At 58.5% G+C, this 16,365-nt stretch overlaps 1 protein-coding gene across 4 annotated transcripts in view; it reads right to left on the reverse strand.

Moving 5' to 3' along the window:
* Positions 1 to 15,780, reverse strand: part of PPP1R12C (protein phosphatase 1 regulatory subunit 12C) — a 25,358-nt gene extending 9,578 nt beyond the window's left edge. For 3 of the 4 annotated variants that reach the window (XR_004675881.1, XM_034986136.1, XM_034986135.1), the window contains exons 1-8: positions 15,457 to 15,780; positions 10,673 to 10,803; positions 10,466 to 10,584; positions 4,943 to 5,102; positions 1,854 to 1,998; positions 1,678 to 1,752; positions 356 to 429; positions 152 to 279 (exon numbers count right to left, since the gene is read on the reverse strand). Coding sequence is in view for 3 of the 4 variants with exons in the window: in XM_034986136.1 (XP_034842027.1) it covers positions 152 to 279; positions 356 to 429; positions 1,678 to 1,752; positions 1,854 to 1,998; positions 4,943 to 5,102; positions 10,466 to 10,584; positions 10,673 to 10,803; positions 15,457 to 15,765 (1,141 nt within the window). In the remaining variant the exon portion in view is untranslated. Of the gene's footprint in view, positions 1 to 151; positions 280 to 355; positions 430 to 1,677; positions 1,753 to 1,853; positions 1,999 to 4,942; positions 5,103 to 10,465; positions 10,585 to 10,672; positions 10,804 to 12,264; positions 12,382 to 15,456 lie in introns of those variants that run through there. The other variant, XM_034986137.1, reaches the window with a different exon arrangement.
* Between the last annotated feature and the right edge of the window lie 585 nt (positions 15,781 to 16,365).

The following is a 16,365-nucleotide window of genomic DNA, read 5'->3' on the forward strand; positions in this document are numbered from 1 at the left end:
CCCCTCCTCCCTCAGACCCGGGAGTCCAGACCCCCAGCCCCCTCCTCCCTCAGACCTGGGAGTCCAGGCCCCCCAGCCCCTCATTCCCCAACCCCAGAAGTCCAGGCTCCAGCTTCCTCTTCCTAGTCAGAAACCCAGACTGGCCCCTCACCGGTGAGGCCTTCTTCTCCCTCATCCTCGTCCTGTATTGGCGGCCCCCCTGCACCCCCAGGCCGGCGTTCCTTGGACAGGTCCTGGAGGGAGATCTTCTCTCGGCTGCTCAGACGACACACAGAGCTCCTGGTGGGAAGGGGAGGGTGTTGGGGTCCAAGCCCTGGGAGACTCCAGCCCACCCACCCACGTGCCCGCCTACTACCTTCGGTGTTTGCTGCTGGAAGGCACCTGGGGCTCCTGGCTTCTGCTCTGGGAGGCCTCCTTCTGGTTCCGCAGCTGCAAGGGAGAAAGCAGACTGCTGAGAGGGCCCCACAGCCCCAGCGTCCAGGGCCAGCACACACAGCTCTGCTCGTCTAAGCTCAAGGATGCTCCAGCTGCAGTACGCTCCACTCCAGGGGTGGGCATGGAGGGTCTGTGGGCTCATCGGAGTGTGTTGCAGATGGCTGTGCGGCATGTGGCCCCTCGAGTTCTCACATCCACCTCTGGTCTCATCCCCTCTTACTCCCAGGGTGCCCTGCTCACCAGGGACACTGGCCTGGTGCTCAGACCCAGGAGCCCCTGCCTCCTCTCTACGGCTCGCTGGGCACTGGCCCAGCCTCTGCCAACAGTTCCTTCCTTAGAACAGCCAGTTCATTCCCCGCCCCACCAACCCCCGACCCGGCCTATCCAGGCAAGCCCCATGGGCGGGAGGATTCCCCGCCAGGATGGAAAGGCGCATACAGATCTGTTCTCCCCCTCCCCGAGGGCTGACCCTGCCTCACCCTCTACAAACCCCGCTGTGGCCCCATCATCTTCACCCTCAGCCTCACGCTGCTCCTCAGCCTGGCATTCAAGGTCCTTCGGGTGTGCCCCTGTCCCAGGGCTCCCCTGCCTCAGGCTTGGCACATGCCGTTCCCTCAAACCCGAGCACATGCCCTGGGTCTGAGAAGCCGACCACCAAGCCAGAACCATGACCAACCTTTAAACAGAGGGATCTGTGTCCATCTACCTGCCACTCATGGGAAGCTCCAGGCTAGGGCCTGGCCCCCAGGAGATGCTGCTTGCTACCAACAGGGCTTACCATCTGCCGAGCAGCGTTCTAAATGTCCTTGTTCAGTAACGTACATACTCCTCGTAGGATAGCATATGCTCCACACAACTCCTCAAAAAGGTGCACACACCATTATACCCATTTTACAGGTGAGGAAACGGAGGCTCAGAGGGGTTAAGTGACCAGCCCAAGCTCACACAGCAAATCCATGGCAGAGCTGTGATTCAGAGCACAGAGTCCAGGCCATTCATCCCTTCACTCTGCATTTTTCCAGCAACAAGGCCTGGCTCCATGCTGGTTGGGCTGCATCCCAGGGCTGATGAGGCCCAGCCTGAGCCTGGGACAGATAATCATCATCTGTATCCCAAGGTGTGACTGGGCCCCAGACCCCATCCCCTCCCCCCAACTCCTCTTCCTGACTGTCACCAGCTGGGAAGGAGCAGGGAGGCCTCCCTCGGCGGGCTGCCAGGAGGGAGGGGGCGCCTGAGACTCACATCCTCCTGCTTCCGGGCCAGCTCCTCCAACAGACTCAGCACCTCTTCATCAGCCAGGTCACAGGGACGCTGCCCCTGATGGAGGGGGAGGAAGAGAGGGGGCAGAGAATGAAGGAGGTGAGGGGGGGCCCTCCCCACCCTCACTCCCCCCCATCGCCAAGCAGCCTGGCCCTCACCGCGTGGGTCAGCGAATCCATGCCCCCACCGTGCTCAGCCAGCAGGCGGCAGGCATCCTCCACACCCCAGTGGGCCGCCGCATGCAGGGGGGTCCAGCCGTCCCCATCCCGGAGCTCCGGGTCGTAGCCAGCCTGAAGGAGCAGTCTGGGGGCCAGGAAGGCTTACAGTCAAGGACCAAGACAAGGGTTCTGCACCAATGGCTGACAAGGGCTCGCGGCACTGTGACCCATAACGTCACTGAACCGATCCCAGGCAGGTGGTGAAGAGCCCCTCCCCCGGCCAGCAGGTGGCCTCCAGAACCCTGCTCCTTGTACTTGCAGGAGAGGGTACACTCTCTGGACTGTCACCCCTGGTTGTGGGACAGACAGCCCCAGAGCCTGTGAAAAGACTGAGGCCCCAGAAGGGGCAGCCTCGGTAGGTACTGTTCCAGGAACCCGCCGGCTGAGGGTGGCAGTTCTCAGCCGAGGCGATACTGCCCGCCAGGACCAGCCGGCAGTGTCTGGACACGTTGCTGGGTGTCACAACTTGGGGCTGCGTGCCAGGGGTCCTACCAACATCCTACAGTGCGGAGGATGGCCCCACAGCAAAGGCTGATCTGGTCCAAAACGCCACGAGTGGCGAGGTTGAGGGAGCCTGGCTTTGATGAGTCTACGACAATCAGCATCTCAGAGCACAGGTTTTGGGGGAGGGCAGGGTTACAGGCCCAGGGCAATTCTGCACAGCTGGTATCAGGCTCTGTGCAGTGGGAAAGAGCTCACGCAAGGTGAGAGGATGGGGAGAGGAGATACTTACTAAGGAGGCTTTTCAAATCAAAGCACCCGTGTGGCGCTGCTGACCTCGCGACTCACTTTCCCAGAGCTCACCTGCTGCAGCCACGCTGGGCGCCCGCCATCTCCCCAAGGACGCCCCCCTCCGGCCCTCGGTCTGGGGGTGGAGGCGCACGGGGTCGGTCACCAGCCGTCCCCAGGCCAGAGCTCATGCCATTCACTCCTCCCACCGCCCTATTTATATCCTTCTAGGCCCGTGGTTTCAACCAGGGACAGTGCTGGCCGCCCGGGGGCACTCGGCGATGCCCAGATATGGCTGGGTGTCATGACTGTGGTGGGGGTGTTCCTGGCACCCAGCGTAGAGCCTAGGGATGCTGCTCAATGACGTACGATGAACCTGGAGTCATCCAGCCCCAGGTCACCAGCGTGGAGAACGGCAGCCCCTCCACGCACTCAGGGCCCTCGGATCTGGCCTGCTTCCTTGCTCCCCTGTCTCCCCAGCGAAGCTGGGGGCTGCACATGGGCCCAGGCCTGTCCCGTTGGCCCGTGTATCCCCAGCCCTAAAAGACGGCCTGGCATACAGCAGGTGCTCAGTAAGTCAGTGCTGAGTGAATCACATCAAATAACTGCACAGTGCACACCTCTACTCTGTCATTCATCTCCAATGAGGAGAATGTCAGTTACGTTGTCCTAAAAATGCAGTTGATGGGTTTAGTTGTAAATAGAAGCCAATCTGAGGGGCAGTAATGAAATGAGACTCAGAGACTATGTCTGCATCCAAAGCATTTCAGTTCTGGGGCAGAGAGTGAGGCTGCCCCCAAAGAGGGACTCTCCTCCTGTTAGTAACAATGTTGACTCTCGGCTGGCCACACTGTCACCTGACTGAAGAGAAATGTCCCGGTCTTCCTGGCAGCTGTGAGTGGCCAGGTGAGTAACTGGGATGGTGGTAATACCAGGTAAATGCCAGGTGATCTGGCAAATGGGGTGTCAGCATTAAGTGTGCATGTCCCTCCTGGATTGTTCTTCTAAAAGGAAACTGACATTTGCTCCTTTTGCCCTCTCCTCCTTTCTGCTGTCTGGGATACAGATGCGATGGCAGGAGGTGAAGCAGCCACCTGAGACTCAGGGGTGGAAGCCATTAGGCAGAACAGGGAAGGGCTAAGCGCATGACTGGGCCTGACCATTTACAGTATCCCATCCCCCTTGCCACAGGGACTAGCTCTGAGACGGGCAGGTGCCCAACGCGGTCCACGAGCATCAGACCAGATCTTTTGCTCCAAGTACAGAGGACAAAGCATTCTACTTTCAGAGCAGGTGAGTAACTAGGACATGAGCCTGGAACTACTCCTCACTGGAAGACCTGCCTAAAAGTCCAACACAGAAGTGAGCAGAGATGAGGGATTCATCCCTACTCCACTTTCAGACTAAAAATAAAGCATAAATCACAAAGAGAGAAGAGAGAGTCTGAGGATAACAACTGGAACCAACCACCCCAATAGAAAGGGGTAAGGCAGCCAAACACAGACGAGGCCCAGGTGAAGAACATGCGCTGTTTGAATACATGCAATGTAAAATACATACGCACCAGATAACCTGGCTTTGAAATACAGAAATAAAGACTGCTAGAACTAAAGGATGAACAAGCAAAATCCACAAGCGTAATAGGAAATTTTAGGAGATGCCTAGCTGGCTCAATTGTAGAGCATGCAACTCAATCTCAGGGTTGTAAATCTGAGCCCCATGCTGGGTGCAGAGATCACTTAAAAATTAAATCTTAAAAAAAATTTTTTTTACACCTCTCATAGTAACTGACAGAGTACGCAGATGGAAAAAAAAATCTCTAAGAATACAGAGAATTTAAATAGCACAACTACAAAGCTGGCCTAATAACCTATATAGAACGCTATACTTGACAGCATGGCTCTTTCCCATCTCACACGTACTGGGGTATAAAGCAAACCTCAGAGGATTTCAGAAATCTGGAATCATACAGCACCCACTGTCTAAGCACAGTGCGATCAAGCCAGGAAACGAGTAATGAAACGATGACTAGAAAATCCCATGCATCTGAAATTAACGACATACTTCTAGATAATCCATGGGTCACAGAAGAAAGACTACAAGCTGGAAATGTTTTAAACTGAATGACAGTGAAGAGCCTACACATCAGGACCTGTGGACATGGCAAAGCTGTATTTAAAGGGAAATAGCCTACATACGTAACTTAAAAAATCCACAGGAAGGTGTAAGGCTGAGAGAAGGAACACATGGGCCCAAGGCAAAGAGCAGGGAAAAGGGAGGACTACGCCAGCCCAGCTCACCTCATCACTTCGATGTAGCCCTTAGCAGCGGCCACGTGCAGGGCAGAGGCCCCCGTTCGGGGGTGCCGGGCCTCTGGCATGGCACCCCCATTCAGCCAGCACCTGGTGTCATGAAGCAGTAATTCCTCCTCGGCCCGTTTGGCCGCCTCCACATCCACACCTGGGAGGACAAGAAGGGGCATTAGGTGGGACTCACGCCTCCAGCTCCAGGAGGCATGGGGCTGCGGCCCTGCCCGGTCCCTCTCAGTCGGCCTGCTCCTCTGGGACTCGGAGGACCTGGATTTCCCCACCTGGGTTCCAGGTCGCTGCTGGGAGCGGGGAGAACGGAGATCGCAGGCCTTCTCCCATTTCAACCAAAGTGCCACCTTTATCATTATCTTTAAGTATAAAACCTCAAGTTTACAGAGCAAACCCAGCGTCTGATGACATCTGACTCTCCCTAGCATCACCAGTAAAATCCTTAGCCCTGCATCTTCACGCACTTTGTCGCGACCATCTCTGTCACCCGTGAGGAGGGCAAACCAAGCCAGGAGCCACCAGTCACTGAGGTTACAGCTTCTTTCCTCCCCTGGAGCTAACTCCTGTTCACAGCCGTGCTGTCACCTAGGACAAGCTGGTGAGAGGCCAGCATGCTTCTCCATTGGTCATTTTCACCATTTCCTTTGGTTTCCTGGAAAAGTTGTACTGTATTTGTGGATGCAAAAGGCAAGTTATGACTTTGCACGTCAGTGGACTTTGGATCGAAACAGGCAGCCTGAGGCTGGAATAGTATCTACTGACCATCACCGAGAATCCGCAGTGTGCACAGTATAAACCATTGAGACACGAGTCAAACATGGTCATTTCCAGGGAATGTCTCATCTTTCTCCTGCAAGTTGACTGGTGTCTACCGCTTTTCCAACTGCAATATCTCACACTCAGCAAAGTGCTGCATGGAGCTCAGCCGTCCTGCTCAACAGCCGTCAGCCACACGCAGCTACTGAGCACGTGAACCGTACCTAGTCCGAACTCAGATGTGTCGTGAACGTAAAGTACACGCTGGATTTCCATGTGTGGGGGGGAAAAGAGCGTGCAACAACCCATGAATAGATTTTTTTTTTTTTTTTTAGAGAGAGAGCGAGGAGAGCACGAGCCGGGTACAGGGAGAAAAAGAATCTCAAGTTGGCTCCACACCCGGCACAGAGCCCAACATGGGGCTCGATCTCACAACCCCAAGATCAAGACCTGAGCTGACATCAAGAGTTGGATGCTTAACCGACTGAGCCACCCAGGCGCCCCCTGAATAGTTTTCTTTATACTGGTTAATGCTGATATGATAACACCTTGGGCATATGGAGTTAAAGAAAATATATTATTAAAATTAATTTTACCTGTTTCTTTTTACTATTTTAACTGCACTACTTAAAAAATTTCATTTATGCTCATGGCTTACACTGGCTTTCCACTGGACAGCACTGGCAAAAAAACCCCAGGGTACCACCACTTGGGTTTAAAACGTTAAAATAGGACAGAGACAACACACACCCCGTGTGCCCCTCAGCGATCTCACCTGCTCCCTGCGGCCCCCGAGGTCACCACCATCACAAACTTGGCTCTCGTGAACATGCATTTGGCTTTATCCTTACTATATATCCTGTAAACTTCTGCCCTGAGTCTACACACGGGATCCCAGAGTGCGCGGCCCACTGCAGCAGGAAGCCATCGAGATCCAGGGGCACGGCTGCGCCACCTGGTGGCACCTGGGCACTCGGGCCTTAAGTCCAGCGCGAGCACCTCTGGGTCTCCAGTTTGGCAGGGACTCGGCTGCTTGGCAGCCGTTCAAGGAATGTTTAGTTGGTGAAGGCCCACCTGGAGGCCCAGGCCGGGGTGGAGAGGCCAGGGGAGTGCTGGGCACTCAGGGACACTCCTCATCCCACAACTTCCTTAAAGGGAATCCCCTTCAATCCTATTATAGACGTGTGTGCCTTCCTTGGGCAGGGAAGGGTGGGGCTTGCTGACCTTTTATTCAACGTTAGTATCCTTCAGCATGTTCATACACATCCTTCTGCAATCTGTCTTTTGGTGAGACCTGCCTGTGTTTATTGATGGAGCTCTTGATCGGGGGTGGCAAACCTGTCTGGTTTTTTACCTTGTTACGGCGATGGCAAGACAAAGGTAACGTAAAACGTGCCGATTTTGCTATTTTAAACCGTGCAATTCAAGTGGCATTTAGGAGATTCACAATGTGCCACCATCGACCCCCATCCATTTCCAGAACTTTCCCATCATCCCAAAAGGAAACCTCGTACCCGCGAAGCAGTCATTCCCTGTACCTCCCACCACCAGCCCCTGGCAACCACAGATCTACTTCCTGTCACTAAGATCTGCCGATTGTGGAAGGCATCTGTGTTTATAAATAAAGTTTTACTGGAACACAGCCATGCCCACCACTTACACATCGCCGCCAGCTGTAGTGGGGAAGCAGCCACGGGGGACAGTGGCAACACGACAGTACCTCCCACGACATCTCAAATGTTTCCTCGGTGGTCCTTCACAGAGAAAGCTTGCCAGCCCTGCTCAGATCATGCATGTACCGATTAGTGATTTATCCATTCTTCCTTTGGTGCCGGCCCCCGCCTCTCACGCCTGTTAACAAGATTCTCATCCTAGGGCGGGAGGGCCTGCCAGACGCTCCCCTCCTGCCCAGTCCTGTGTCCCCGTGGGCAAAGTGGCCGGAGGGTGCTGTGTGCACAGGACACGGTGGCCGGACTGTGTCCCCGAGGCCTGGCCTGTGGCTGGGGGCAGCATCCGCGGCATGTCGGGGCTGCTGCTGGCCTTGCTGGTATCTACTGTCCCTCCTTTGTAACGTCTTCACTATCCTCACCCTGCGTCCACCCCACCCAGCTCCAACGTGACTGCACCCACGGTGGGGCTCCGTAGGTGGCCACGTCACCAGACCTAACCACCCATCCCTCTTGCCCCAGTGACTGGCTCAGGGCTGGCTCAGACCGAGGCTGGCAGCTCAGACAACTGAGGAAGTCTAGTTCTGGTTCAGCTGGAGTATCAGCCTGAGCTGTTGGAAGCTGTGCTATGTACCCCGTTGAGAGAATCTGCCTATGAGGTCATGCAGACTCCAGTGCAGTGATAGTTTTGACTTTGTACCCCTGGATCAAACCATGCCTGAAGCCTGCATAATTCCTGGATTTCAGTTACATAGCCCATAAATTCTTTTTTTTTTTTTTTTTTGACTGTGGTAAAAATACACATAGAAGTTACCATCTTAACCCCTTTTTAAATGCACAGTTCAGTGGTATTAAGTACGTTCACACTGTTGTACAACCACCACCACCATCCTTCTCCAGAACACTTACCTAGCAAAACTGAAACTCAGTCTCCACTAAACAGCAACTCCCCATTTCCCCCTACGCCAGCCCCTGGTGCCCCCTGTTCTACTTTTTGTCTCTACAGATGTGACCGCTTTAGTCACATTCCTCACGTAAGTGGAATCATACGGTATTTGTACTTCTTGTGCCTGACTTACCTCACTGAGCATGTCCTCAAGGTTCGTTCCCACTGTAGCGTGTGTCAGAATCTCTTGCCTTTTTAAGGCTGAACACTATGCCACTGTATGCACATACCACATATCGTTATCCATTTGTCCGCTGACGGACACCTGGGCTGCGTCCACCTTTTCGCTACTGTGAACAATGCTGCTGTGCACGCGGCTGTCCAAACGCCTCGGCGGCCTGAGCCAGGCTGCGGGGGCTCCCATGGCAGCCGCCGCCAAGCACTGCCCTGCAGACTACTTCTAATCACAAAGGAAGGAAGATGCCTCCACAGTGGAGTCACCTGGCCAATGCCTCTCCATGGGGTTCAAGGCTAACGTCAACAGCAACGGGCCAGACACACAGCGCCTGTCTCCGGAGTGACGCCCTGAGGAAGTTCCTGCCAAAAATGCAGACCTGAATCTCCTGGAGAAGCAGCCGCCCAGTGCAGGCTGAGGGACACGCTGTGTAAACGAGGCAGGGTGAGGAAGGCGAGGGGAAGCTGGGGGACATGAGGACCAAGGGCAGGCAGGGCATGGCTCCAGGAGGGCCTGAACGGGAGGGGAGGCCACAAGTAGCCAGTAAGAGCACAGCCTCAAGGTCCTCAAGGTCCCAAGGCCGACAGAGGAGTAACAATGTGACATCCCGTGTCCTTGTTGGAGGAGACACCAGCTCCCACGGCAGGATGGGGACACGTCTGCAACGTGTTCTCAAGATGGCTGGGAAAGAAGAGGGAGGCAGCCAGGAAGGGGAGAAAACGGGAAGGGAGGAAGGAGGGGGGAGCTATTTATGTAGAGTGAGGGGAGGGGGAGAGGCAGAGTGACTGCACATGTGCCAAAACGAGACAAACCGATCGATCTATACCGCGTGATTCCATTTGTACGAAACATCCAAGACGGGCAAGCGCATGGGGACAGAGAGCTGAGTGGTCTCGCAGGGCCGGGGGCAGTGGGGTGATGACTGAAACCCTGTAAAGCAACGTGCTGACGGACACACCACACTGAACGCACTGAAAGACCGGCGGACCACACGCTTGCACGGAGAACCATATGGGCTACGCACCACATCTCCACAGAGCTGCTAAAACGCCCGGCGAAGCCCAGTGAGGGTCACGTGGGCACTCCCCAAAGACTGCCCCAGCCTTTCTCCAAGTTTGAAGCTTTGGGAAGCTCATCTCTGCCTTAGCTTTGTGCAGTCCCCCTTCTAAGCAAAGCAGGGCGCCCTGACCCCAGCCGCCCAGCCCACGGGGCCCTCCCTTAACCTGCCCAAGCCAAGCCGGGATCTGGGTGTTACCTTCAAAGCCCCAGGGCCTGCCCTACAGCAGCTGCCCTGAACCTGCCACAGGGCCGTCCAGACCCCCAGACCCTGCACTCACACCTCAACGGCTGCCTCGCCGAACCCAGACCACACCCCCGACCTGTATTCTCTGCTTCCAGATCCATCAGGCCACAGCCTGCCCCCCACACCCCACGCATCAGCTGGTCCCAGACGGCTGTTCTGGGGGGAGTACGTTTGGTCGCAAGCCCCTCTGAGAACGTGCTAGAAACAACACGTTCTCTCTCGAAATATGACTGTGGCCATATGCAAAGTTTCGGGGAGTCCGGGGCCATACGAAAGACCACTGGGGTGCACTGACCCTGTGCGTGGCAAGGCCAATCCCCCAGGACCCCTGCACGCCTCCACTCGCCCTCAAGAAGACAATCTCGCCCAGGGACCTCTGGACAAACCTCACCTCATTTCCTCACCTACTCAAGGGGTGAAGTGGCAACAGGGGTCACTGGCGGCTTGGGCTCTTATTCTGTGCCCAGCAGTGACCCAAGCACTGCATAGAATCGCTCACTTCATGTCACGAGCAAGCCTGGGGACAGGACTCACACCCCCACTGCACAGGAAAGGAAACCGAAGCACAGAGAGTCAGAGAATCCCAGGACGCGGAGCCACTGGCCTGTGAGCCCCGGCTGCCTGCTCCCCGTGCCCGCAGTCAGCACCCAGGGCCCACCTCGGTAGGCGATCTCCGCCTTCAGCAGCCCCTCCATGGCATCCGACTCGGCCAAGTCCAGGGGCAGGTCCCCATCGCTGTTGACTGCAGCAATGTTGGCCCCGTGGCTCAGGAGGTACCTGGGGGCAGGGGTGGCGTAGGGAGGTCAGGGCTGAGGGGGCTGAGCTCCGGCCCCCATGGGATCCCACATACCCACCCCTGCCTTACCTAGCGATGTCCAGATAACCACAGGAGGCAGCCACGTGCAGGGGCGTCCAGCCCTCGTTGTCTGCCTGGTTCACCGTGGCACCCTGCTCCACCAGGAAGCGCACCACCTCCAGGTTCTCATCGATGCAGGCCTGGGGTGCAGAGGACACGGCGGTCAGCCCTTGCTCCACCCACACACCTTGTGCCCAGCAGACAGGACTCCCGCAGGGGCCATGAGACAGATCCAGGGGACAAGCAGTTGTGACACTCAAGGGAAAGACCCTGATGTCCCTGGGACAGAGCCTGGAAGGCACCAGCCCTACCCCTGCAGGCCCCTTCACCCACCCAGCTACTTATGACACCTCCGTCTTCCCAAAGGTTAGGTCGTCAGCTGGGCATCTGGAGCTCAGCAGAGACCATGACAACAGAACACCCAAATTCCTACAAACAGGAATTGGATAAAGAGAGGGGAACTTTTCTCCAGGTTTGGAAATCCTGAATGGTGCTTTGTTAGATATGATATACCCCAGTCCCCATCAACAGGACGGGGCTTCCAGTAATGGATCCCTCCTCCCTCAGACCCAGGGGTCCAGAACCCCAGCCCCTCCTCCCTCAGACCCGGGAGTCCAGGCCCCCAGCCCCCTCCTCCCGCAGACCCGGGGGTCCAGGCCCCAGCCCCTCCTCCCTCGGACCCGGGAGTCCAGACCCCCAGCCCCTCCTCCCTCAGACCCGGGAGTCCAGGCCCCCAGCCCCCTCCTCCCTCAGACCCGGGAGTCCAAGCCCCCAGCCCCCTCCTCCCGCAGACCGAGGAGTCCAGGCCCCCAGGCCCCCCTCCTCCCCCCTCAGACCCAAGAGTCCAGACCCCCAGCCCCTCCTCCCTCAGACCCAGGAGTCCAGGCCCCCAGCCCCCTTCTCCCTCAGACCCAGGAGTCTAGCCCCCAGCCCCTCTTTCCTCAGACCTAGGAGTCCAGGCCCCAGGCCCCTCCTCCCTCAGACCCAGGAGTCCAGACCCCCAGGTCCTCCCCCCTCAGACCCAGGAGTCCAGACCCCCAGCCCCTCCTCCCTCAGACCCAGGAGTCCAGGCCCCCAGCCCCTCCTCCCTCAGACCTAGGAATCTGGGCCCCCAGCCCCTCTTCCCTCAGACCCAGGAGTCCAAGCCAACCCCTCCTCCCTCAGACCCAGGAGTCCAGGCCCCCAGCCCCTCTTCCCTCAGACCCAGGAATCCAGGCCCCCAGCCCCTCCTCCCTCAGACCCAGGAGTCCAGACCCCCAGCCCTTCCTCAGACCCAGGAGCCCAGGCCCCCAGTACCCCCCTCCTCCTCCCTCAGACCCGGGAGTCCAGGCCCCCAGCCCCTCCTACCTCAGACCTAGGAGCCCAGACCCCCAGCCCCTCCTCCCTCAGACCCAGGAGTCCAGGCCCCCAGCCCCCTCCTCCCTCAGATCCAGGAGTCCAGGCCCCCAGTCCCTCCTCCCTCAGACCCAGGAGTCCAGACCCCAGCCCTCCTCCCTCAGATCCAGGAGTCCAGGCTCCCAGCCCCCTCCTCCCTCAGACCCAGGAGCCAGGTCCCCAGCCCGTCCTCCCACGGGCCCAGGAGATACACTCCAGGAACTGACCATGGCCCTGACTTGCACCTTGAGGCGAGAGGCCAGGCCCCTGAGGCCCAAGGCTGTGCAGGGCTGGTAAAGTCACCAAGTCCCTGGGAAGGTGGGGCAGAATGAGGGTCCTGGACAAGACTCCTAAAGGGGCAGAGATGGCTGAGTTAGCATGTGCCTAGAACCTGGGGCCCAAGACGCAGCTCCCATGCACTGAGGGCCTAATGCATGGAGTACTGTGCCAAGGGGTCCACACTTGGGAACACCCTCCCTGATCTTCCTGCTCTCAGGGCTCTGTACAGCAGAGGAAGAAATCAGTCTCAGGGAGACAGGAGCCCTGGCCCAAGTAGGCCCAGCAAGTGGGGACAGAGAAGGGATTTATAGTCCCGGGGCACATGTAAACACGGGGTGGGCACTGGGACCTGCGCTGGGTCAAGGGAAGGGGTGGGCCTGGATTCCTGGGTTCTCAGGGTAAATTAACCCCCCAACTCCCTCATCTCTCCAAAACCGCCCATCTGGAGAAGGGGGAGGAGGCCATGAGGGCCAAGAGCATGAAGTCATGGAAACTCGGGCCGTGAAAGGGGGGCCACACATGCCCTGGGAACGGGATGAACTCGGCTCCGTTTATTTCCACCCGGTTGTCATGGTGATGGGGGGGGCGGTTGAGGAGGGAGATGGGCCTTTCCCTTTCAAGGACCTGGCCAGGCACAGGAATCCATGTGAAAGATGCCCGAGGCCTGGGCACCAGGGATTCAAGAATCCAGACGACACCCCCCCTCACCCAGACCCAGGAGTCCAACCCCCACCCCCACCCCGACCCAGACCCAGGAGTCCCAGCCCCTTCCCCCCACCCAGGCTCAGGAGTCCCAGCTTGCATCCTCCCTATTCAGACCTAAGAACTGTGGCTCCCAATCCCTTCTACTCCAGACCCCAGACCTAGCCACTAATTCACAAGGCAATTTTGTGGAGAGAGGAGAGTCTATCAGCTTTACCAAGCGGTTAACTAACCCACCTGAAGCAGGCCCTGGGATTTGAGAACTCCTAGGCACACAACCAGGGCAGGGGCCTGATGCCTGGGGACCCACTCCAGGGAGGAGTCAGAAAGGAAACCACGGCCCCAGGACTCACCCAGACAAGGCCCAGGAGTCTGGGACAGGGGTTGCCTGAGACCTAGGACTTTCACTGCTAAAACCAGACCAGTCTCATGCAAACCACCATGAGTTGGTCACCCCACGCCAGGCCTGACCCAACCCCAGCTCTCCTGCTTGTTGGCCATGTGACCTGAGGCGGGAACTTCCCCTCTCTGAACCTCCAAAGCCCTAACCCTTCAGGCCTCCTGCAAAGTGAGTTTACCAAGTGCTTGCCTGGAGAGGGGAAAAGATTTCACCTGAAAAGGCAGCCTGATAGGCAAGGTCAGAGTGGCTTTTTGCAAGGGTCCAGGCCCAGGCGGATGCCGGGGAAGGGAGGTCAGCCTGAAGAGAGGACTAAGAGCCCCTGAGGGAAAGTCCAGGAGAGCCAAGGCATGGATGATGGCGGAGGAAGGGGGACACGGGAGCCTGAGGCCTCTCTCCTGGGCTTGCCGAGTACTCGGAGAACTTACAAGGCCTCGGGGAAGCCTTCCACCCAGAGGAGGAAGAAAAGTTCCCAGATAGCACTAGGGACTCTGTAGGGGACAGGTCTGGGGACTGGGAAAGAGAAAAAGGGGAGGGTTGGCGCTTAGACCAGGTGGCAGGAACTCCCCAGCTAAACGCCTACGCTACTTCCTGAAAGGATTTCCACACATGCGATCTCCCTCCTTCGCAAGAGCCCTGCCAGGGAGGGACAGACCGCTAGCCCTGCTGCACAGAAAAGGAAACTGAGGCACAGAATGGACAGTAACTCGAGGCCACAAAGCTGAGGAACTGGGATTAGAACTTAGGACCAATTCTGTTCTTCCTCAACTGCTCCTCTCCTCTTTGTGCAGACCTGAGAAGTGGACCTCTTCCAACATCCCTGCTTCCCCCACCAACCTGTCCTTCCCAGGGTCTTCTCTGGTTCCACCAATTACCAAACCCTGTGGGTTCTGGCAGGGAGGGGAGGACTGAGGACTGACCCGGGAAGGAGATGGTCTCAGGGATGAGACAGGGGGTGGACGCTCTTCCGTGGCCAGTCCTGTCCCTGGTGGTCCCACTGTGGGGGAATAGATAAATGCATCCAGAACCAGAGAGAATCCTGGGGCATGAGGTGGCCCCAGTTCTGGGACACAGAAACACCGGAGGCAACAATCAGTGAGTCTTGGAAAGGCACGGGGACCAGGTTGTGGAGGAGAGGACCAGCAGGGTTCTAGAAGCCTTGTGGAGGTGACATGATGAAAGCCAGAGAGATCACAGTGTATGGGGGAGAAGCTGCTCAAATGCACAGGAGAAGGCATCAGGCAGAGGAAGCAAGATGACCAAAGATAGAAAGGTGGGTGCTTTGAGGTTCCCCAGAAAAAGGGCAAGGATACAGGCCTACCCAAGGGAAGGGGCGGGAGGACGAGGAGGTGCCTGGAGAAGGACAAAGGTCCCCCACACGAGGCCTACTGTGGGAGACAAGAGGTGGCACAGCCTCCGGAAAGAAAATGCAGACGGTATCGGAGTGGAGTTAGGATGAGGTGACCCAGACGAGGAAACCAAGCCTGAAAGAAAGTGGCTCAAGAAAGAGCATCCTCACCCAGCAACTGATGGCACTGCCCCAAGGTGGGGAGGAATAGGGAAGGAGCACGAATCAGAAAGCAGCAACACGGAAGATCTGGGCCTAGCCAAACAGGTGGCCCGGGGCAGGGACCAGGGGAGGAAGCCCCAGAGGCGCCAGAGAGAGGGGAGGATGCTGCTCAGTGAGAGCGGTACCTGCCTGGGAAGGGGAAAGTCAGGGGGCCAGAGGGGGCAGACGAGACTAGCGAAGCGCGCTCAGGGTCGGGAGACGGCGGCGCGACGTGACAACGACAAGGACCGGTGGCGTGGAGCAGACTGAGGCTGTCAGCAGTGGCTCGGGTCCAGAGAGTGGGCGGCGCAGGGTGGCAAAGACCAGGGCCGGTGGAAGAGGCTCAAGACTGGAAGCGGGGAGCTCGAGGTGGGTGGAAGGGGAAGGCGGGGGTGCAGGACCAGGACTGGCAACCGTGACTCAGGCTGCGAGGACGTCCGAGGAGGCTGGACCCAGGACGGGCCAGGTCCCGGAAGGGGCCGGGGCGCTGACCTGGTGCAGGGCGCTGATGCCGTCGGCGTTGGTGGAGTCGAGCACGGCGCGGGCGGGCGGCGGGGCGGCGGGGTCGAGCTCGGCGCCGGGGCCGGGGTCAGCCGCCCGCAGCATCAGGCGCGCCTCGTCCAGGTCGCCACACGCGCAGGCCGCCAGGAACTCGGCGGCGCGCTCGAAGCGCACGGTGCGGGCGCGCCGCTCCCCGGGGCCCGGCTCGGCGCCCGCCCGCGCCCCCCACTGCCGCAGCTGCTCCCGCCGCCGTTCGCGGGCCGCGGCCGCGGCCGCCCCCGGGCCGTCCTCGCCGGACATCGCGCCGCCCGCCCGCCCGGTGAGCGAGCGAGCGAGCGAGCGAGCGCCTAGCCCCGAGGAGCCGGAGCCGGAGTCGCCGCCGCCGCCCGCCAGGGGCCGCCGGGAACTGCCGCTGGCTCCGCGCCGCCCGACGATCTGTCTGTCCCCGCCCGGCGCGCCGACGTCAGCACGCCGCCCCGGGGCGCGCCGGGAAATGGAGTCCGCAGGCGGAAGTTGCTAACGGCAACTGGCCTCGCTCCGCCCCGAGGCACACTGGGAAGTCAGCCGCCCTGAAGCGACGGGGGGAGGGTTGGGGTGGGCGCGCGCTGGGAAACGCAGTGCTCGGCTCCACGGGACCCGGGAGTCGGGACGCCTATAACGCTCATTTCCCCATGTCACTCTTTACTGTGGGCTCTTTGGTCTGCTCCCTTCAACCAGAAATACGCGGCCGGAGGACCAGGACGTTTGTCTTCCGTGGAGCCTAATGGGGCGCGACCTAAATGAGTTTTTGCATGAATAAGTGAATCAGTGGATGCCCGAGGTCACGGGAAACACCAGGGCGCCCCGCAGCGATCCTTCAGGACGATCCAAGTCCCTGCTCCGCCGGGTGACCGCCCGGGT

Source organism: Mirounga leonina, unplaced genomic scaffold, assembly GCF_011800145.1.
Source record: "Mirounga leonina isolate KUSES-001 unplaced genomic scaffold, KU_Mleo_1.0 Mir_376, whole genome shotgun sequence".
NCBI lineage: Eukaryota > Metazoa > Chordata > Mammalia > Carnivora > Phocidae > Mirounga > Mirounga leonina.